This window comes from Chiloscyllium punctatum, chromosome 4 (genome assembly GCF_047496795.1).
Source record: "Chiloscyllium punctatum isolate Juve2018m chromosome 4, sChiPun1.3, whole genome shotgun sequence".
Lineage (NCBI taxonomy): Eukaryota > Metazoa > Chordata > Chondrichthyes > Orectolobiformes > Hemiscylliidae > Chiloscyllium > Chiloscyllium punctatum.
Window position 1 is genome coordinate 129,108,347 of NC_092742.1, and position 21,930 is coordinate 129,130,276.

Consider the following 21,930-nt stretch of genomic DNA (forward strand, 5'->3'; position numbering starts at 1 on the left):
ATTGAGTGAGCGCGTGTGTGAGAGATTGACTGAGTGCTTGTGAGGGATTGAGCGAGTGTGTGTGTTAGTGTGTGTGAGAGATTGAGTGAGTGTGTGTGAGAGATTGACTGAGTGCGTGTGAGGGATTGAGCGAGTGTGTGTGAGAGATAGAGTGAGTGTGTGTGAGAGATTGAGTGAGTGTGTGTGGTAGTGTGTGTGAGAGATTGAGTGAGTCTGTGTGAAGATTGAGTGAGTGTGTGAGAGATTGAGTGAGTGTGAGAGATTGAGTGTGGGTGTGTGAGAGATTGAGTGAGTGTGTTGTGAGAGATTGAGAGAGCATGTGTGAGAGATTGAGTGAGTGTGTGTGTGAGAGATTGACTGAGAGTGTGTGAGAGAATGAGCGAGTGTGTGTGTTGGTGTTAGAGATTGAGTGAGTGTGTGAGAGATTGTGCGAGTGTGTGTGTTAGTGTGTGTGAGAGATTGAGTGAGTGCGTGTGTGGCAGAGATTGAGTGTGTGTGAGAGATTGAGTGAGTGTGTGTGAGAGATTGAATGAGTTTGTGAGAGATTGAGTGAGTGTGTGTGTTAGTGTGTGTGGGAGATTTAGTGAGTGTGTGTGAGAGATTGAGTGAGTGTGTGTGAGAGATTGAATGAGCTTGTGAGAGATTGAGTGAGTGTGTGTGTTAGTGTGTGTGGGAGATTTAGTGCGTTTGTGTGAGAGATTGAGTGAGTGTGTGTGTTAGTGTGTGTGGGAGATTTAGTGAGTGGGTGTGAGAGTTTGAGTGAGTGTGTGTGAGAGATTGAATGAGTTTGTGAGAGATTGAGTGAGTGTGTGTGTTAGTGTGTGTGGGAGATTTAGTGCGTTTGTGTGAGAGATTGAGTGAGTGTGTGATGCAGTGATTGAGTGAGTGTGAGAATTTGAGCAAGTGTGTGAGAGAGATTCAGTGAATGTGTGTGAGAGATTGAATAAATGTGTGTAAAAGATTGAGCGAGTGTGTGTTAGTGCGTGTGAGAGAATGAGTGAGTGTGTGTGAGAGATTGAGTGTGTGTGTGTGTTAGTGTGTGTGACAGATTGAGTGAGTGTGTGTGAGAGATTGAGTGAGTGTGGCAGAGATTGAGTGAGTGCGTGTGTGGCACAGATTGAGTGAGTGTGAGAATTTGAGCAAGTATGTGTGAGAGATTGAGTGAATGCGTGTGAGAGATTGAATAAGTGTGTGTGTAAGAGATTGAGAGAGTGTGTGTTAGTGCATGTGAGAGAATGAATGAGTGTGTGAGAGAGATTCAGCGAGTGTGTGTGTTAGTGTGTGTGTGGCAGAGATTGAGTCAGGGCGTGTGTGGGACAGATTGAGTAAGTGTGAGAGGTCGAACGAGTGTGTGTGAGAGATAGAGTGAGTGTGTGTGAGAGATTGAGTGAGTGTGTGTGTTAGTGTGTGAGAGAGATTGAGTGAGTGCGGGTGTGAGATTGAGTGAGTGTGTGTGAAAGATTGAGTGTGTGTGTGTGTGAGAGAGATTGAGTGAGTGTGAGAGATTGAGTGAGTGTGTGTGAGAGATTGAGTGAGTATGTGTGAGAGATTGAGTGAGTGTGAGTGAGAGACTGAGCGAGTGTGTGTGAGAGATTGAGTGAGTGTTTGTGTGAGAGATTGAGTGAGTGTGTGAGAGATTGGGTGAGTGTGTGTGTGGTAGAGATTGAGTGTGTGTGAGAGATTGAGTGAGTGTGTGTGAGAGATTGAATGAGTTTGTGAGAGATTGAGTGAGTGTGTGTGTTAGTGTGTGTGGGAGATTTAGTGAGTTTGTGTGAGAGATTGAGTGAGTGTGTGTGTGGCAGTGATTGAGTGAGTGTGAGAATTTGAGCAAGTGTGTGAGAGAGATTGAGTGAATGTGTGTGAGAGATTGAATAAGTGTGTGTAAGAGATTGAGCGAGTGTGTGTTAGTGCGTGTGAGAGAATGAGTGAGTGTGTGTAAGAGATTGAGCGAGTGTGTGTGTTAGCGTGTGTGTGGCAGAGATTGAGTCAGTGCATGTTTTTGCACAGATTGGGTGAGTGTGAGAGGTCGAGCGAGTGTATGTGAGAGATTGAGTGAGTGTGTGTGAGAGATTGAGTGAGTGTGTGTGTTAGTGTGTGAGAGAGATTGAGTGAGTGTGTGTGTGAGAGATTGAGTGAGTGTGTTTGAGTGAGTGTTGTGTTAGTGTGTGTGAGAGGTTGAGTGAGTGTGTATGAGAGATTGAGCGAGTGTGTGTGAGAGATTGAATGAATGTGTGTGAGAGAATGAGTGAGTGTGTGTGTGGCAGAGATTGAGTGTGTGTGAGAGATTGAGTGAGTGTGTGTGAGAGATTGAGGGAGAGTGTGTGAGAGATTGAGCGAGTGTGTGTGTTAGTGTGTGGGAGAGATTGAGTGAGTGTGTGAGAGATTGAGTGAGTGTGTGTGTTAGTGTGTGAGAGATTGAGTGATTGTGTGTGAGAGATTGCGTGAGTGTTTGTGTGGCAGAGATTGAGTGAGTGTGAGAATTTGAGTGAGTGTGTGTGAGAGATCGACGAATGTGTTTGAGAGATTGAGTGAGTGTGTGTGAGAGATTGAGTGAGTGTGTGTGAGAGATTGAATGAGTTTGTGAGAGATTGAGTTAATGTGTGTGTTAGTGTGTGTGGGAGATTTAGTGAGTTTGTGTGAGAGATTGAGTGAGTGTGTGTGTGTGGCAGTGATTGAGTGAGTGTGAGAATTTGAGCAAGTGTGTGAGAGAGATTGAGTGAATGTGTGTGAGAGATTGAATAAGTGTGTGTAAGAGATTGAGCGAGTGTGTGTTAGTGCGTGTGAGAGAATGAGTGAGTGTGTTTAAGAGATTGAGCGAGTGTGTTTGTTAACGTGTGTGTGGCAGAGATTGAGTCAGTGCATGTGTGGCACAGATTGAGTGAGTGTGAGAGGTCGAGCGAGTGTATATGAGAGATTGAGTGATTGTGTGGGAGAGATTGAGTGAGTGTGTGTATTAGTGTGTGAGAGAGATTGAGTGAGTGTGTGTGTGAGAGATTGAGTGAGTGTGTTTGAGTGAGTGTTGTGTTAGTGTGAGTGAGAGGTTGAGTGAGTGTGTATGAGAGATTGAGCGAGTGTGTGTGAGAGATTGAGTGAGTGTGTGTGAGAGAATGAGTGAGTGTGTGTGTGGCAGAGATTGAGTGTGTGTGAGAGATTGAGTGAGTGTGTGTGAGAGATTGAGCGAGCGTGTGTAAGAGCTTGAGTGAGTGTGTGTGAGAGATTGAGCGAGTGTGTGAGTGGCAGGGATTGAGTGAGAATGAGAATTTGAGTGAGTGTGTGTGAGAGATCGAGTGAGTGTGTTTGAGAGATTGAGTGAGTGTGTGTGAGAGATTGAGCAAGTGTGTGTGTTTGTGTGAGAGATTGAGTGAGTGTGTGTGTTAGTGTGTGCGAGAGATTGAGTGAGTGCGTGAGGGATTGAGTGAGTGTGTGTGTTAGTGTGTGAGAGATTGAGTGATTGTGTGTGAGAGATTGCGTGAGTGTTTGTGTTTCAGAGATTGAGTGAGTGTGAGAATTTGAGTGAGTGTGTTTGTGAGATCGAGTGAGTGCGTTTGAGAGTTTGAGTGAGCGTGTGTGAGAGATCGAGTGATTGTGTTTGAGAGATTGAGTGAGAGTGTGTGAGAGATTGAGCGAGTGTGTGTGTTAGTGTGTGAGAGGTTGAGTGAGTGCGTGTGAGAGATTGAGTGAGTGTGTGTGTTAGTGTGTGAGAGGTTGAGTGAGTGTGTGTGAGAGATTGAGTGAGTGTGAGAATTTGCGCGAGTGCGTTTGTGGGAGAGATTGAGTGAGTATGAGAAATTGAGTGAGTGTGTGTGAGAGATTGTGCGATTGTGTGTGTTAGTGTGTGTGAGAGATTGAGTGAGTGTGTGTGTTTCAGAGATTGAGTGAGTGTGAGAATTTGAGTGAGTGTGTTTGTGAGATCGAGTGAGTGCGTTTGAGAGTTTGAGTGAGCGTGTGTGAGAGATCGAGTGATTGTGTTTGAGAGATTGAGTGAGAGTGTGTGAGAGATTGAGCGAGTGTGTGTGTTAGTGTGTGAGAGGTTGAGTGAGTGCGTGTGAGAGATTGAGTGAGCGTGTGTGTTAGTGTGTGAGAGGTTGAGTGAGTGTGTGTGAGAGATTGAGTGAGTGTGAGAATTTGCGCGAGTGCGTTTGTGGGAGAGATTGAGTGAGTATGAGAAATTGAGTGAGTGTGTGTGAGAGATTGTGCGATTGTGTGTGTTAGTGTGTGTGAGAGATTGAGTGAGTGTGTGTGAGAGATTGAGTAAGTGTGTGTGTGGCAGAGATTAAGTGAGTGTGAGAGATTGAGTGAGTGTGTGTGAGAGATTGAGCCAGTGTGTGTGAAAGATTGAGTAAGTGTGTGTGTGGCAGAGATTAAGTGAGTGTGAGAGATTGAGTGAGTGTGTGTGAGAGATTGAGTGAGTGTGTGTGAGAGGTTGAGTGGGTGTGTGAGAGAGATTGAGTGAGTGTGTGTGTTAGTGTGTGAGAGAGATTGACTGAGAATGTGTGTGAGAGATTGACTGAGTGTATTTGTGAGTGAGTGTGTGTGTTAGTGTGTGTGAGAGATTGAGCGAGTGTGTGTGTGAGATTGAGTGAGTGTGTGTGAAAGATGGAGTGAAATTGTGTGAGAGATTGAGTGAGTGTGTGTGACAGATTGAGTGAGTGAGTGTGAGAGATTGAGTAAGTGTGTGTGTGGCAGAGATTAAGTGAGTGTGAGAGATTGAGTGAGTGTGTGTGAGAAATTGAGTGAGTGTGCGTGAGAGATTGAGTGAGTATGTGTGAGAGATTGAGTGAGTGTGTGTGAGAAATTGAGTGAGTGTGTGAGAGATTGAGTGAGTGTGTGAGAAATTGAGCAAGTGTGTGTGAGAGATTGAGTGAGTGTGTGAGAGATTGAGCGAGTGTGTGTGTTAGTGTGCGTGAGAGATTGAGTGAGTGTGTGTGAGAGATTGAATGAGTGTGTGTGTTAGTGTGTGTGAGAGATTGTGTGTGTGTGAGAGAGAGATTGAGTGAATGTGTGTGAGAGCTTGAATGAATGTGTGTGAGCGATTGAGAGACAGTGTGTGTTAGTGTGTGACTGGTTGAGTGAGTGTGTGTGAGAGACTGAGCAAGTGTGTGTTAGAGTGTGCAAGAGATTGAGTGAGTGTGTGTGAGAGATTGAGTGAGTGCGTGTGTGGCATAGATTGAGAGAGTGTGAGAATTTGAGCGAGTGTGTGTGAGAGATTGAATGAGTGTGTGTGAGAGATTGAGTGAGTGTGTGTGAGAGATTGCGTGAGTGTGTGTGTGAGAGATTAAGTGAGTGTGTGTAAGAGATTGAGCGAGTGTTTGAGAGATTGAGTGTGTGTGTGTGTTAGTGTGTGTGAGAGATTGAGTTAGTGTGTGTGTGGCTGAGATTGTGTGAGTGTGAGAATTTGAGCGAGTGTGTGTGAGAGATCGAGTGAATGTGTGTGTGAGATTGAGTGGGTGTGTGTGAGAGATTGAGTGAGTGTGTGTGTTAGTGTGTGTGAGAGATTGAGTAAGTGTGTGTGAGAGCTTGAGTAATTGTGTGTGTGTTAGTGTGTGTGAGAGATTGAGTGAGTGTGTGAGAGATTGAGTGAGTGTGTGTGTTAGTGTGCGTGAGAGATTGAGTGAGTGTGTGTGAAGATTGAGTGAGTGTGTGAGAGATTGAGTGAGTGTGTGTGTGTGGCAGAGATTGAGTGAGTGCGTGTGTGGCACAGATTGAGTGAGTGTGAGAATTTGAGCAAGTGTGTGTGAGAGATTGAGTGACTGTGTGTGAGAGATTGAATAAGTGTGTGTAAGAGATTGAGAGAGGGCGTGTTAGTGCGTGTGAGAGAATGAGTGAGTGTGTGTGAGAGATTCAGCGAGTGTGTGTGTTAGTGTGTGTGTGGCAGAGATTGAGTCAGTGCGTGTGTGGGACAGATTGAGTGAGTGTGAGAGGTTGGACGAGTGTGTGTGAGAGATAGAGTGAGTGTGTGTGAGAGATTGAGTGAGTGTGTGTGTTAGTGTGTGAGAGAGATTGAGTGAGTGCGGGTGTGAGAGATTGAGTGAGTGCGTTTGAGTGAGTGTGTGTGTGTATGAGAGATTGAATGAGTGTGAGAGATTGAGTGTGGATGTGTGAGAGATTGAGTGAGTGTGTTGTGAGAGATTGAGAGAGCATGTGTGAGAGATTGAGTGAGTGTGTGTGTGAGAGATTGACTGAGAGTGTGTGAGAGAATGAGCGAGTGTGTGTGTTGGTGTGAGAGATTGAGTGAGTGTGTGAGAGATTGGGCGAGTGTGTGTGTTAGTGTGTGTGAGAGATTGAGTGAGTGCGTGTGTGGCAGAGATTGAGTGTGTGTGAGAGATTGAGTGAGTGTGTGTGAGAGATTGAATGAGTTTGTGAGAGATTGAGTGAGTGTGTGTGTTAGTGTGTGTGGGAGATTTAGTGCGTTTGTGTGAGAGATTGAGTGAGTGTGTGTGTTAGTGTGTGTGGGAGATTTAGTGAGTGTGTGTGAGAGATTGAGTGAGTGTGTGTGAGAGATTGAATGAGCTTGTGAGAGATTGAGTGAGTGTGTGAGAGATTGAGTGAGTGTGTGAGAGATTGAGCGAGTGTGTGTGCGAGATTGAGTGAGTGTGTGAGAGATTGAGTGAGTGTGTGTGTTAGTGTGTGAGAGAGATTGAGTGAGTGTGTGTGAAGATTGAGTGAGTGTGTGTGAGAGATTGAGTGAGTGTGTGTGAGAGATTGAGTGAGTGTGTGTGTGGCAGCGATTGAGTGAGTGTGAGAATTTGAACAAGTGTGTGTGAGAGATTGTGTGAGAGTGTTTGAGAGATTGAGTGAGTGTGTATGAGAGATTGAGCGAGTGTGTGTGAGAGATTGAGTGAGTGCGTGTATGGCACAGATTGAGTGAGTGTGAGAATTTGAGCAAGTGTGTGTGAGAGATTGAGTGACTGTGTGTGAGAGATGGAATAAGTGTGTGTAAGAGATTGAGAGAGGGCGTGTTAGTGCGTGTGAGAGAATGAGGGAGTGTGTGTGAGAGATTCAGCGAGTGTGTGTGTTAGTGTGTGTGTGGCAGAGATTGAGTCAGTGCGTGTGTGGGACAGATTGAGTGAGTGTGAGAGGTCGAACGAGTGTGTGTGAGAGATAGAGTGAGTGTGTGTGAGAGATTGAGTGAGTGTGTGTGTTAGTGTGTGAGAGAGATTGAGTGAGTGCGGGTGTGAGAGATTGAGTGAGTGCGTTTGAGTGAGTGTGTGTGTTAGTGTTTGTGAGAGATTGAGCGAGTGCGTGTGAGAGATTGAGTGAGTGTGTGTGAGAGATTGAGTGTGTGTGTGTATGAGAGATTGAGTGAGTGTGAGAGATTGAGTGTGGATGTGTGAGAGATTGAGTGTGTGTGTTGTGAGAGATTGAGAGAGCATGTGTGAGAGATTGAGTGAGTGGGTGTGTGAGAGATTGACTGAGAGTGTGTGAGAGAATGAGCGAGTGTGTGTGTTGGTGTGAGAGATTGGGCGAGTGTGTGTGTTAGTGTGTGTGAGAGATTGAGTGAGTGCGTGTGTGGCAGAGATTGAGTGTGTGTGAGAGATTGAGTGAGTGTGTGTGAGAGATTGAATGAGTTTGTGAGAGATTGAGTGAGTGTGTGTGTTAGTGTGTGTGGGAGATTTAGTGCGTTTGTGTGAGAGATTGAGTGAGTGTGTGTGTTAGTGAGTGTGGGAGATTTAGTGAGTGTGTGTGAGAGATTGAGTGAGTGTGTGTGAGAGATTGAATGAGCTTGTGAGAGATTGAGTGAGTGTGTGTGTTAGTGTGTGTGGGAGATTTAGTGCGTTTGTTTGAGAGATTGAGTGAGTGTGTGTGAGGCAGTGATTGAGTGAGTGTGAGAATTTGAGCAAGTGTGTGAGACAAATTCAGTGAATGTGTGTGAGAAATTGAAAAAGTGTGTGTAAGAGATTGAGCGAGTGTGTGTTAGTGCGTGTGAGAGAATGAGTGAGTGTGTGTGAGAGATTGAGTGTGTGTGTGTGTTAGTGTGTGTGACAGATTGAGTGAGTGTGAGAATTTGAGTGAGTGTGTGTGTGCGAGAGATTGAGTGAGTATGAGAGACTGGGTGAGTGTGTGTGAGAGATTGAGTGAGTGTGTGTGTTAGTGTGTGTTAGAGATTGAGTGAGTGTGTGAGAGAGATTGCGTAATTGTGTGTGTTAATGTGTGTGAGTGATTGAGTGTGTGTGAGAGATTGAGTAACTGTATGTGTGTTTGTTTGTGTGAGAGACTGAGTGAGTGTGTATGAGAGATTGAGCGAGTGTGTTTTAGTGTGTGTGAGAGATTGAGTGAGTGTGTGAGAAAGATTGAGTGAGTGTGTGTGAGAGATTGAGTGAGTGTGTGTGAGAGATTGCGTGAGTGTGTGTGTTAGTGTGTGTGAGAGATTAAGTGAGTGTGTGTAAGAGATTGAGCGAGTGTGTGAGAGATTGAGTGTGTGTATGTGTTAGTGTGTGTGAGAGGTTGAGTGAGTGTGTGTGTGGCAGAGATTGTGTGAGTGTGAGAATTTGAGCGAGTGTGTGTGAGAGATCGAGTGAATGTGTGTGTGAGATTAAGTGTGTGTGTGTGAGAGATTGAGCGAGTGTGTGTGTTAGTGTGTGTGAGAGATTGAGTGAGTGTGTGTGAGAGCTTGAGTAATTGTGTGTGTGTTAGTGTGTGAGAGACTGAGTGAGTGTGTGTGAGAGCTTGAGTAATTGTGTGTGTTAGTGTGTGTGAGAGACTGAGCGAGTGTGTGAGAGATTGAGCAAGTTTGTGTGAGAGATTGAGTGAATGTGTGTGAGAGATTGAGTGAGTGTGTGTGAGAGATTGAGCGAGTGTGTGTGTTTGTGTGTGAGAGAGATCGAGAGAGTGTGTGTGAGAGATTGAGCGAGTGTGTGTGTTAGTATGTGTGAGAGATTGAGTGAGTGTGCGTGAGAGATTGAGCGAGTGTGTGTGTGTTAGTGTATGTGAGAGATTGAGTGAGTGTGTGTGAGAGACTGAGCGAGTGTGTGTTAGTGTGTGTCAGAGATTGAGTGAGTGCGTGTATGGCAGAGATTGATTGAGTGTGAGAATTTGAGCGAGTGTGTGTGAGAGATTGAGTGAGTGTGTGTGAGAGATTGAGTGAGTGTGTGTGAGAGATTGAGTAATTGTGTGTGTGTTAGTGTGTGTGAGAGATTGAGTGAGTGTGTGTGAGAGATTGAGTGAGTGTGTGTGTGGCAGAGATTGAGTGAGCGTCAGAATTTGAGCGAGTGTGTGTGAGAGATTGAGAGAATGTGTGTGAGAGATTGAGTGAGTATGTGTGAGAGATTGAGCGAGTGTGTGTGAGAGATTGAGTGAGTGTGTGTGAGAAATTGAGTGAGTGTGCGTGAGAGATTGAGTGAGTGTGTGTGAGAGATTGAGTAAGTGTGTGTGTGGCAGAGATTAAGTGAGTGAGAGAGATTGAGTGAGTGTGTGTGAGAAATTGAGTGAGTGTGCGTGAGAGATTGAGTGAATGTTTGTGAGAAATTGAGTGAGTGTGTGTGAGAGATTGAGCGAGATTGTGTGAGAGATTGAGTGAGTGTGCGTGAGAGATTGAGTGAGTGTGTGAGAGATTGAGTGAGTGTGTGAGAGATTGAGCGAGTGTGTGTGAGAGATTGAGTGAGTGTGTGAGAGATTGAGCGAGTGTGTGTGTTAGTGTGCGTGAGAGATTGAGTGAGTGTGTGTGAGAGATTGAGTGAGTGTGTGTTTTAGTGTAAGATAGGTTGAGTGAGTGTGTGTAAGAGACTGAGCAAGTGTGTGTTAGAGTGTGTAAGAGATTGAGTGAGTGTGTGTGTGGCATAGATTGAGTTTGAGAGATTGAGTGAGTGTGAGAGATTGAGCGAGTTTGTGTGTTAGTGTTGTGAGAGATTGAGTGAGTGTGTGTGAGAGATTGTATGAGTGTGTGTGTTAGTGTGTGTGAGAGATTGAGTGTGTGTGTGAGAGAGATTGAGTGAATGTGTGTGAGAGCTTGAATAAATGTGTGTGAGCGATTGAGAGACAGTGTGTGTTAGTGTGTGACTGGTTGAGTGAGTGTGTGTGAGAGACTGAGCAAGTGTGTGTAAGAGATTGAGTTAGTGTGTGTGAGAGATTGAGTGAGTGCGTGTGTGGCATAGATTGAGAGAGCGTGAGAATTTGAGCGAGTGTGTGGGAGAGATTGAGTGAGTGTGTGTGAGAGATTGAGTGAGTGTGTGTGAGAGATTGAGTGAGTGTGTGTGAGAGATTATGTGTGTGTGTGTGTTAGTGTGTGTGAGAGATTAAGTGAGTGTGTGTAAGAGATTGAGCGAGTGTGTGAGAGATTGAGTGAGTGTGTGTGGCTGAGATTGTGTGAGTGTGAGAATTTGAGCGAGTGTGTGTGAGAGATCGAGTGAATGTGTGTGTGAGATTGAGTGGTGTGTGTGAGAGATTGAGCGAGTGTGTGTGTTAGTGTGTGAGAGAGATTGAGTGAGTGTCTGTGAGAGCTTGAGTAATTGTGTGTGTGTTAGTGTGTGTGAGAGACTGAGTGAGTGTGTGTGAGAGCTTGAGCAAGTTTGTGTGAGAGATTGAGTGAATGTGTGTGAGAGATTGAGTGAGTGTGTGTGAGAGATTGAATGAGTGCGTGTGAGGGATTGAGCGAGTGTGTGTGTTTGTGTGTGTGAGAGATCGAGAGAGTGTGTGTGAGAGATTGAGCGAGTGTGTGTGTTAGTATGTGTGAGAGATTGAGTGAGTGTGTGTGAGAGATTGAATGAGTGCATGTGAGGGATTGAGCGAGTGTGTGTGTTTGTGTGTGTGAGAGATCGAGAGAGTGTGTGTGAGATATTGAGCGAGTGTGTGTGTTAGTATGTGTGAGAGATTGAGTGAGTGTGTGTGAGAGATTGAGCGAGTGTGTGTGTTAGTGTGTGTGAGAGATTGAGTGAGTGTGTGTGAGAGACTGAGCGAGTGTGTGTTAGTGTGTGTCAGAGATTGAGTGCGTGCGTGTATGGCAGAGATTGATTGAGTGTGAGAATTTGAGCGAGTGTGTGTGAGAGATTGAGTGAGTGTGTGTGAGAGATTGAGTGAGTGTGAGAGATTGAGTAATTGTGTGTGTGTTAGTGTGTGTGAGAGATTAAGTGAGTGTGTGTAAGAGATTGAGCGAGTGTGTGAGAGATTGAGTGTGTGTGTGTGTGTGTGTTAGTGTGTGTGGGAGATTGAGTGAGTGTGTGTGGCTGAGATTGTGTGAGTGTGAGAATTTGAGCGAGTGTGTGTGAGAGATCGAGTGAATGTGTGTGTGAGATTGAGTGGGTGTGTGTGAGAGATTGAGCGAGTGTGTGTGTTAGTGTGTGTGAGAGATTGAGTGAGTGTCTGTGAGAGCTTGAGTAATTGTGTGTGCGTTAGTGTGTGTGAGAGACTGAGTGAGTGTGTGTGAGAGCTTGAGCAAGTTTGTGTGAGAGATTGAGTGAATGTGTGTGAGAGATTGAGTGAGTGTGTGTGAGAGATTGAGCGAGTGTGTGTGTTTGTGTGTGAGAGAGATCGAGAGAGTGTGTGTGAGAGATTGAGCGAGTGTGTGTGTTAGTATGTGTGAGAGATTGAGTGAGTGTGCGTGAGAGATTGAGCGAGTGTGTGTGTGTTAGTGTGTGTGAGAGATTGAGTGAGTGTGTGTGAGAGACTGAGCGAGTGTGTGTTAGTGTGTGTCAGAGATTGAGTGAGTGCGTGTATGGCAGAGATTGATTGAGTGTGAGAATTTGAGCGAGTGTGTGTGAGAGATTGAGTGAGTGTGTGTGAGAGATTGAGTGAGTGTGTGTGAGAGATTGAGTAATTGTGTGTGTGTTAGTGTGTGTGAGAGATTGAGTGAGTGTGTGTGAGAGATTGAGTGAGTGTGTGTGTGGCAGAGATTGAGTGAGCGTCAGAATTTGAGCGAGTGTGTGTGAGAGATTGAGAGAATGTGTGTGAGAGATTGAGTGAGTGTGTGTGAGAGATTGAGCGAGTGTGTGTGAGAGATTGAGTGAGTGTGTGTGAGAAATTGAGTGAGTGTGCGTGAGAGATTGAGTGAGTGTGTGTGAGAGATTGAGTAAGTGTGTGTGTGGCAGAGATTAAGTGAGTGAGAGAGATTGAGTGAGTGTGTGTGAGAAATTGAGTGAGTGTGCGTGAGAGATTGAGTGAATGTTTGTGAGAAATTGAGTGAGTGTGTGTGAGAGATTGAGCGAGATTGTGTGAGAGATTGAGTGAGTGTGCGTGAGAGATTGAGTGAGTGTGTGAGAGATTGAGTGAGTGTGTGAGAGATTGAGCGAGTGTGTGTGAGAGATTGAGTGAGTGTGTGAGAGATTGAGCGAGTGTGTGTGTTAGTGTGCGTGAGAGATTGAGTGAGTGTGTGTGAGAGATTGAGTGAGTGTGTGTTTTAGTGTAAGATAGGTTGAGTGAGTGTGTGTAAGAGACTGAGCAAGTGTGTGTTAGAGTGTGTAAGAGATTGAGTGAGTGTGTGTGTGGCATAGATTGAGTTTGAGAGATTGAGTGAGTGTGAGAGATTGAGCGAGTGTGTGTGTTAGTGTTGTGAGAGATTGAGTGAGTGTGTGTGAGAGATTGAATGAGTGTGTGTGTGAGAGATTGAGTGTGTGTGTGAGAGAGATTGAGTGAATGTGTGTGAGAGCTTGAATAAATGTGTGTGAGCGATTGAGAGACAGTGTGTGTTAGTGTGTGACTGGTTGAGTGAGTGTGTGTGAGAGACTGAGCAAGTGTGTGTAAGAGATTGAGTTAGTGTGTGTGAGAGATTGAGTGAGTGCGTGTGTGGCATAGATTGAGAGAGCGTGAGAATTTGAGCGAGTGTGTGGGAGAGATTGAGTGAGTGTGTGTGAGAGATTGAGCGAGTGTGTGTGTTAGTCCGTGAGAGATGGAATGAGTGTGTGTTAGAGATTGAGCGAGTGTGTGTGTAAGTGTGTGTGAGAGATTGAGCATGTGTGTGTGTTAGTGCATGTGAGATATTGAGTGAGTGCGTGTGTGGCAGAGATTGAGTGAGTATGAGAGATTGAGTGAGTGTGCGTGAGAGATTGACTGAGTGCGTGTGAGGGATTGAACGAGTGTGTGTGTTCGTGTGTGTGAGAGATTGAGTGAGTGTGTGAGAGATTGAGTGAGTGTGTGTGTTAGTGTGTGTGAGAGATTGACTGAGTGTGTGTGTGTTAGTGTGTGTGAGAGATTGAATGAGTGTGTGTGAGATTGAGTGAGTGTGTGTGTGATTGAGCGAGTGTGTGTTAGTGTGTGTGAGAGATTGCGTGAGTGTGTGTGTGGCAGAGATTGAGTGAGTATGAGAGATTGAGTGAGTGTGTGTGTGAGGTTGAGTGAGTGTGTGTGAGAGATTGAATGAGTGTGTGTGTGACTTTGAGCGAGTGTGTGTGAGAGATTGAGTAATTGTGTGTGTGTGTGTGTGAGAGAGAGAGGGGGACTGAGTGAGTGATTCTCTGTGACAATATCACTGTGTGTGAAGGAGAAACTCCAATGGATATTAACATCTTTAGGGAATGGGAAAACCCATTCATATCATTTGTTGTCCAACTTGCTGACTGCAGCATCAGGCGATCGAGGTGTGTTTACAAGGACAACTGTGCCCCTGGAAAATAATGTTTAATCATTTCAAAACAAACAGTGTCATGTTTTCTCTTCTTCGTCTGAGCGTGAATCACATTTAACCAGATTATATTCCACCAGTCCGGACTTGAAACCTCATTCACATGACCCAGGCAGCAGAGGAGATGATATACTGCAATGTAGCAAACTCTGTTACACTCAGTACCTTCATGTTGCAATGTAATAATATCCAGTTAGGAACATACCCTTCCTCAGTGACAGTATTACCCCCCCTGGGCCGGGTTACTGGGGGAATCAGAGACACTGGATAGAGTGTGAGGGGAGTTTCTGGATCCAGACAGCTGGTGAGTAAGATGGGGGGGGACAAGAGGGGGAGGAACAGTTACCTCAAAGTCCACACTCTGGGGTTGATCAGGACAGCACAAAGTGAGCAACAATCTTACCCTGAACCCCATCCTAAAACGCACGCATACACACACACACACATGCATACGCACGCACACAAACATACAAACACACACACGTACACACACACACACACACACACACACACACACACACACGCGCACACACAGAGTCACTGACACACATACGCTCACTCACAAGCACATAGACACAGTCACTGTCACACACATGGACATACACACAGTCACACTCACATGTACACACATGTACACACTGTCACTTACATACGCTCACACAGAGTGTCACACACACACACGCAGTCACTCACACATGCTCACACACACACGCTCACTCACATACACAGACACAGTCACACACACACATGCAGACACTCACACAGTCACACACACATGCTCATACACACACACACACACACACACACACTCAAACATACACATATACACAGTCTCTCTCTCACACACACACAGACACAGATATACTCACACACATACGCTCACTGATGTAGACTCACACATATATACTTACACACATGGACAGACACACAGACACACATATCGAAATGCAGACACAGAGACACATACACTCCAGATGTACACACACACACACACACACACACACGAACAAATGCACAGATCCACACATTGACACGCACACACTCACACACGCAGACACACACTCACAGACACACGCAGACACACAGACACACACTCACAGACACATGCAGACACACAGACACACACTCACAGACACACACAGACACACAGACACACACTCACAGACGCACAGGCATAAATATTGACACACACCAAAAGAGAAAATGCTGGAAAATCTCAGCAGGTCTGGCAGCATTTGTAAGGAGAGAAAAGAGCTGACATTTCGAGTTTTGGCACTGCCCTTTGGGCACTGATCATTTGGCCCCACCGTTCTGGCTCTAAACTGTTTTGGCGCTCATTACTTTGGCGCTGAGCTGTTTTGGCGCCAATTCAGAATTTTAAAAAAGTCTTGTTTGGTTAAAGAAGAGAGGATGACTAACGACCCGATGTAATTTTCTCAACTTGCAAGAGTTGATAGTCAAAGCTGTAATGACCCGCTGTAGATTCAAATCTCGTTTTGTAAACATTTTCTCATTTAACAATTGTCCATAGTCACCTGCTAACTTGATGATACTTAAGCCCTTCTGTCTTCACATTGGAAAGCTGTAATATAATTTCCTTTCTATTTTCTTGTACAGCCCATACCAGGAATGGCTGAAAATATTCTAAGCGAGAGAGACAAACCCAAATTGTCACACGATGGCTATCTATATGTGTTTGATAAATGTAGCAAAATGTAGAAATTCGTTTTTATAATGAATAGGTTAAAAATAATGAATAAAAAAGAATTCAATTTATTTCTTACAATGCAATAAAAACAAATTTCTTACGGGCTCTAGAAGACTTTTTAAAATTCTGAATTGGCGCCAAAACAGCTCAGCGCCAAAGTAACAAGTGCCAAAACAGTTTAGAGGCAAAATGGTGGCACCAAATAGTCCCATTCCGTTTCGAGTCAAAACTTTGACAACGGATCAGTTAAACTCGAAACGTCAGCTCTTTTCTCTCCTTACAGATGCTGCCAGACCTGCTGAGATTTTCCAGCATTTTCTCTTTTGGTTTCAGATTCCAGCATCCGCAGTAATTTGCTTTTTTACACATTGACACACAATCACACAAACACACTCACAGACACCCACATTGACACAGTCACACAGACACACACTCACAGACACTCACATTGACACAGTCACACAGACACACACTCACAGACACTCACATTGACACAGTCACACAGACACTCACAGACACTCACATTGACACAGTCACACAGACACACACTCACAGACACACATATTGACACACAGGCACACACTCACAGACACACACATTGACACATAGTCACACAGACACACACTCACAGACACACACATTGACACACAGTCACACAGACACACACAGGCACACACATTGACACACAGACACACACTCACAGACACTCACAGACACACACATTGACATACAGACACACACTCACACACACTCACAGACACACACATTGACACACAGTCACACAGACACACACATTGACACACAGTCACACAGACACACACTCACAGACACACACATTGACACACAGACACACACTCACAGACACTCACAGACACACATATTGACACATAGTCACACAGACACATACTCACAGACACACACATTGACACACAGACACACACTCACAGACACTCACAGACACACACATTGACACATAGTCACACAGACACACACTCACAGACACACACATTGACACACAGTCACACAGACACACACAGGCACACACATTGACACACAGACACACACTCACAGACACTCACAGACACACACATTGACTCATAGTCACACAGACACACACTCACACACACTCACAGGCACACACATTGACACACAGACACACACTCACAGACACACATTGACACATAGTCACACACACACACATAGATACACACAGATGCACACACTCACTGTCGCACATAGACACACAGACACAGAGATACACACAGACACACAGAGTCTGTACAGGAGCTGACACTGAGACACAATGAACAGCAGGTCTCAGTAGCAGTTGTAAGGGTGACCAATCCATGGACAGGTTGGTGCAGTCTCAATGGGCTGTTCAAACACCTCCTGGGTTGTCCTGCTGGAACATTCCCCAGGTGAAGGCCATTCCTTTGGGGCAGGCTGTCTGTCTGATGGGTTATTCTGTTATTGTCCAGCAGTCTCTCTCTCTCTGGGCGATGACGCCATTCGCCGAGTCCCTGTTGAGTTTACGCCGTGCCTATCTGAGCGGGAAGACCAAGTCAGTGGAGTTCCGCATCACCCAGCTCCGCTCACTGCTCACTCTCCTTCAGGATAATGAAACGGCACTACTCGATGTTCTCGACCAGGATCTGCGCAAGGTTCACCAGCAGGGTCCCTCACTCGGTGGGAGGGTGTGTCACCCAGTGGGAGGGTGTGTCACCCAGTGGGAGAGTGTGTCACCCAACGGGAGGGTGTGTCACCCAGTGGGAGGGTCCCTCACCCAGTGGGAGGGTGTGTCACCCAGTGGGAGGGTGTGTCACCCAGTGGGAGAGTCTGTCACCCAGTGGGAGGGTGTGTCACCCAGTGGGAGAGTGTGTCACCCAGTGGGAGGGTGTGTCACCCAGTGGGAGAGTGTGTCACCCAACGGGAGGGTGTGTCATCCAGTGGGAGGGTCCCTCACCCAGTGGGAGGGTCCCTCACCCAGTGGGAGGGTGTGTCACCCAGTGGGAGGGTGTGTCACCCAGTGGGAGAGTCTGTCACCCAGTGGGAGGGTGTGTCACCCAGTGGGAGGGTGTGTCACCCAGTGGGAGAGTGTGTCACCCAATGGGAGGGTGTGTCACCCAATGGATGGGTGTGTCACCCAGTGGGAGAGTGTGTCACCCAACGGGAGGGTGTGTCACCCAATGGGAGGGTGTGTCACCCAATGGATGGGTGTGTCATCCAGTGGGAGAGTGTGTCACCCAACGGGAGGGTGTGTCACCCAGTGGGAGGGTCCCTCACCCAGTGGGAGGGTGTGTCACCCAGTGGGAGGATGTGTCACACAACGGGAGGGTGTGTCACCCAGTAGGAGGGTGTGTCACCCAGTGGGAGGATGTGTCACCCAGTGGGAGGGTGTGTCACCCAGTGGGATGGTGTGTCACACAACGGGAGGGTGTGTCACCCAGTGGGAGGGTGTGTCACCCAGTGGGAGGATGTGTCACCCAGTGGGAGGGTGTGTCACCCAGTGGGAGGGTGTGTCACCCAGTGGGAGGGTCCCTCACCCAGTGGGAGGGTGTGTCACCCAGTGGGATGGTGTGTCACCCAGTGGGAGGATGTGTCGCCCAGTGGGAGGATGTGTCACCCAGTGGGAGGGTCCCTCACCCATGAGGAGGGTGTGTCACCCAGTGGGAGGGTGTGTCACCCAGTGGGAGGGTCCCTCACCCAGTGGGAGGGTGTGTCACCCAGTGGGAGGGTCCCTCACCCAGTGGGAGGGTGTGTCACCCAGTGGGATGGTGTGTCACCCAGTGGGAGGATGTGTCGCCCAGTGGGAGGATGTGTCACCCAGTGGGAGGGTCCCTCACCCATGAGGAGGGTGTGTCACCCACTGGGAGGGTGTGTCACCCAGTGGGAGGGTCCCTCACCCAGTGGGAGGGTGTGTCACCCAGTGGGAGGGTCCCTCACCCAGTGGGAGGGTGTGTCACCCAGTGGGAGGGTGTGTCATCCAGTGAGAGGGTGTGTCACCCAGTGGGAGAGTCTGTCACCCAGTGGGAGAGTCTGTCACCCAGTGGATGGGTGTGTCACCCAGTGGGAGGGTGCGTCACCCAGGGGAGGGTGCATCACCCAGTGGGAGGGTCCCTCACCCAGTGGGAGGGTTTGCCACCAAGTGGGAGGGTGTGTCACCCAGAGGGAGGGTCCCTCACCCAGTGGGAGGGTGTGTCACCCAGTGGGAGGGTGTGTCACCCAGTGGATGGGTGTGCCAGCCAGTGGGAGGGTGTGTCACCCAGTGGGAGGGTGTGTCACTCAGTGGGAGAGTCTGGCACCCAGTGGGAGAGTCTGGCATCCAGTGGGGGGGGGGGGTGTCATCCACTGGGAGGGTGTGTCACCCAGTGGGAGGGTGTGTCATCCACTGGGAGGGTGTGTCACCCAGTGGGAGGGTGTGTCATCCAGTGGGAGGGTGTGTCACCCAGTGGGAGAGTCTGGCACCCAGTGGGAGGGTGTGTCATCCAGTGGGAGAGTCTGGCACCCAGTGGGAGGGTGTGTCACCCAGTGAGAGAGTCTGGCACCCAGTGGGAGGATGTGTCACCCAGTGGGAGGGTGTGTCACCCAGTGGATGGGTGTGTCATCCAGTGGGAGGGTGTGTCACCCAGTGGGAAGGTGTGCCATCCAGTGGATGGGTGTGTCATCCAGTGGGAGGGTGTGTCACCCAGTGGGAGGGTGTGCCATCCAGTGGATGGGTGTGTCACCCAGTGGGTGGATGTGTCACCCAGTGGCAGGGTGTGTCACCCAGTGGGAGGATGTGTCACCCAGTGAGAGAGTCTGGCACCCAGTGAGAGGGTGTGTCATCCAGTGGGAGAGTGTGTGATCCAGTGGGTGGGTGTGTCACCCAGTGGGAGAGTCTGTCACCCAGTGGCAGGATGAGTCACCTTGTGGGAGGGTGTACCACCCAGTGGATGGGTGTGCCAGCCAGTGGGAGGGTGTGTCACCCAGTGGGATGGTGTGTGGGAGGGTCTGTGTGAAGGTGTGTGGGAGTGTCTGTGGGAGTGTCTGTGGGAGGGTCTGTGAGAGGGTATGTGGGAGGGTGTGTGGGAGGGTGTGTGGGAGGGTGTGTGGGAGGGTCTCTGGGAGAGTCTTTTGGAGGGTGTGTGGGAGGGTGTGTGGGAGGGTGTGTGGGAGGGTCTTTTGGAGGGTGTGTGGGAGGGTGTGTGGGAGGGTGTGTGGGAGGGTGTGTGGGATGGTGTGTGGGAGGGTGTGTGGGAGGGTGTGTGGGAGGGTCTCTGGGAGAGTCTTTTGGAGGGTGTGTGGGAGGGTGTGTGGGAGGGTGTGTGGGAGGGTGTGTGGGAGGGTGTGTGGGAGGGTCTGTCTAATGCCTGTTGTGTTTTCCAGCCGAAGTTTGAGGCAATGATTGCTGAGATTGCGTTTGTGAAAAACGAGGCGATTTCTGCAATTAACAACATCAAAAGCTGGGTCGCTGCCGAGTTTGTGGAGAAAACGTTTGTAGGTATTGGGGGTGGAGACATCTTCTCTCTCCCCCCCCTCTCTGTCTCTCCCGCACCCCCCCCCCTTTCTCACTCTCTCTCTGTCCTGCCCCCCTCTCTTTCTCTCTCTCTCTCTCTCGCATTATCTCCTTCCACCTCTCAATCCCCCTCTGTCCATGTCTCTTCATCTGCATCTCTCTGGTTCATAATAAATCGAACATTGAACAATACAGCGCAGACAGGCCCTTTGGCCCTCGATGTTGTGCCGACCCGTGCACTATTCTCAGCTCCTCCCCCTACACTAACCCATCATCATCCACTTCCCTCTCCTTGTCGTTCCTCCATCACTCTGTTCCTGTCTCTCCATCTCTCAATTGCCCTCTTTCAATACCTCTCGCTCTCTCTCTCCCGCTATCCCTGCAACTCTCAGTCCGTCTCACTCCCTCTGTCTCTCTCCATTGCTCAAGTGCTCCCGTATCTTTTATTGTCTGTAATGCTGCCATAGAGTCTAAAATGATGTGCAAATGTTTCAAAGGGAGATTATTTTCACAGCTGGAATTGGAGGGGCTGGTGTTCCCATGTACCTGCTGTCTTTGTCCTTCGATATACAAGCAGTTTTGGGGTCTGGAAGGTGCTGTGTGAGGATCTTTGGTGAATTTCTGCAGTGCATCTTGTAGGTAGTAGAGATTGGTGGTGAAGGGCAGCCTGATCAGTGTGTTTCCTTGTAGGGGGGCCGGGGGTCACAGAGTCATAGAGGTGTACAGCACAGAAACAGCCCTTTGGTCCACCCGTCCACACCGACCTGATATCCCAACCCAATCTAGTGCCACCTGCCAGCACCCAGCCCATATCCCTCCAAACCTGGTCCTCCAGCCTCACCTCACACAGACGGACCAGAGTGATCCTTGGACCATACTGAGAGCCCTGTGCCTAGGTGTAGGCTGAGTGGTGTGCTCCTTGCTGGAGGCTGGGAGATTTACCCTTGTTTCTAGCTGAGGCAGTGAGGTTTTTATTTTTGTCCCAGATGGGTGGTGGGTATTCAGCTTTGACATTTTCCAAGTGAATAGCCTGCAGCAGGTTGAGGTGTGATTCATCAAACCCTCATCGATTTCCCCTGCTTGGCCTGAGTCTTTACCTCTGCCTCTCCACTCTCTCTATCTCTCTCTCTTTCTCTGTGTGTCTCTTTCTGTCTATCTCACTCTCTCTGTCTGTCTCTCTCACTCTGTCTTTCTCCCTCTCTCACTCGCTCTCTCTGTCTCTCTGTCTGTATCTCCCTCTCTCACATTCTCTTTCTCTGTCTCTCTCTCTCTCTCTGTCTCTCTTACTCCCTCTCTCTCTCTGTTTCTCACTCTCTGTCTCTCATTCCATCTCACTCTGTCACTCTCACTTTCTCTGTCTCTCTCTACCTCTCTCACTCCCCCTCTCTCTCACTCTCTGTCTCTCCACCTCTCTCACTCCCTCGCTGTCTCTGTCTCTCTCTCTCACTCTCTACTTTTCTCACTCCCTCTCTTTCTTTCTGACTCTCCCTCTATCTCTCCATCTCTCCCTCTGTCTGTCTCTCCCTCTCTCACTCTGTATCTGTCTCTGTGTGTGTCTCTCTCACTCCCTCTCTCTGTCTCTCTCACTCTGTCTATCGGTGTCTCTCTACCTCTCACTCCCTCTCTCTCACTCTCCCTCTGACTCTCTCTCTGTCTCTCTGTCTATCTCCCTCTCTCACTCCCACTCTGTGTGTCTCTCAGTTTGTGTGTCTCTCTTTCTAACTCGCGCTCTCTGTCTCTCTCACTCTCTCTGTTTCTCTCTACCTCTGTCAATCTTTCTCTTTCTCTGTCTCTGTCTCTCTCTCTCTGTATCTTATGTATCTCTCTCTCGCTCTCACTGTCTGTCTCTCCCTCTCTCACACCCTCTCTCTCTCTCTGTGTTTCTCTCTCTCGCACTCCCTCTCACTCTCTCTTTCAATGTTTGTGACTCTCTCTCTCTCTGTCTGTCTATGTGTGTCTCTCTCTCCCTCTCTCTGTTGTCCATATCTCTTTCCAACTCTCTTCCAGTCATGCAGCCCAGTGAGCTCCCAGCCACCGGCAGTGTCTCTGTGGGAGACTGAACTCCCAATGGCACAAAGTGAGGCCATCGTTTGTCACACTGCCTCTCTGCATGGGGAGTTCACGTTCTGCCCATTCCATGGCTTTCCCAGTTGGAGCCTTTCCCAGTCTTCCTCCCCC

At 48.0% G+C, this 21,930-nt stretch overlaps 1 protein-coding gene across 2 annotated transcripts in view; it reads left to right on the plus strand.

Annotated features, from left to right (window-relative positions):
- Positions 1–16,756: 16,756 nt before the first annotated feature.
- The window catches only part of LOC140475969 (aldehyde dehydrogenase family 3 member B1-like), a 118,403-nt gene continuing 113,229 nt past the window's right edge, over positions 16,757–21,930 (plus strand). Inside the window, exons 1-2 of one of the 2 annotated variants that reach the window (XM_072567879.1) lie at positions 16,757–16,918; positions 19,623–19,733. In XM_072567879.1, the coding sequence (XP_072423980.1) occupies positions 16,757–16,918; positions 19,623–19,733 (273 nt within the window). The remainder of the gene's footprint in view (positions 16,919–19,622; positions 19,734–21,930) is intronic. The other variant, XM_072567880.1, reaches the window with a different exon arrangement.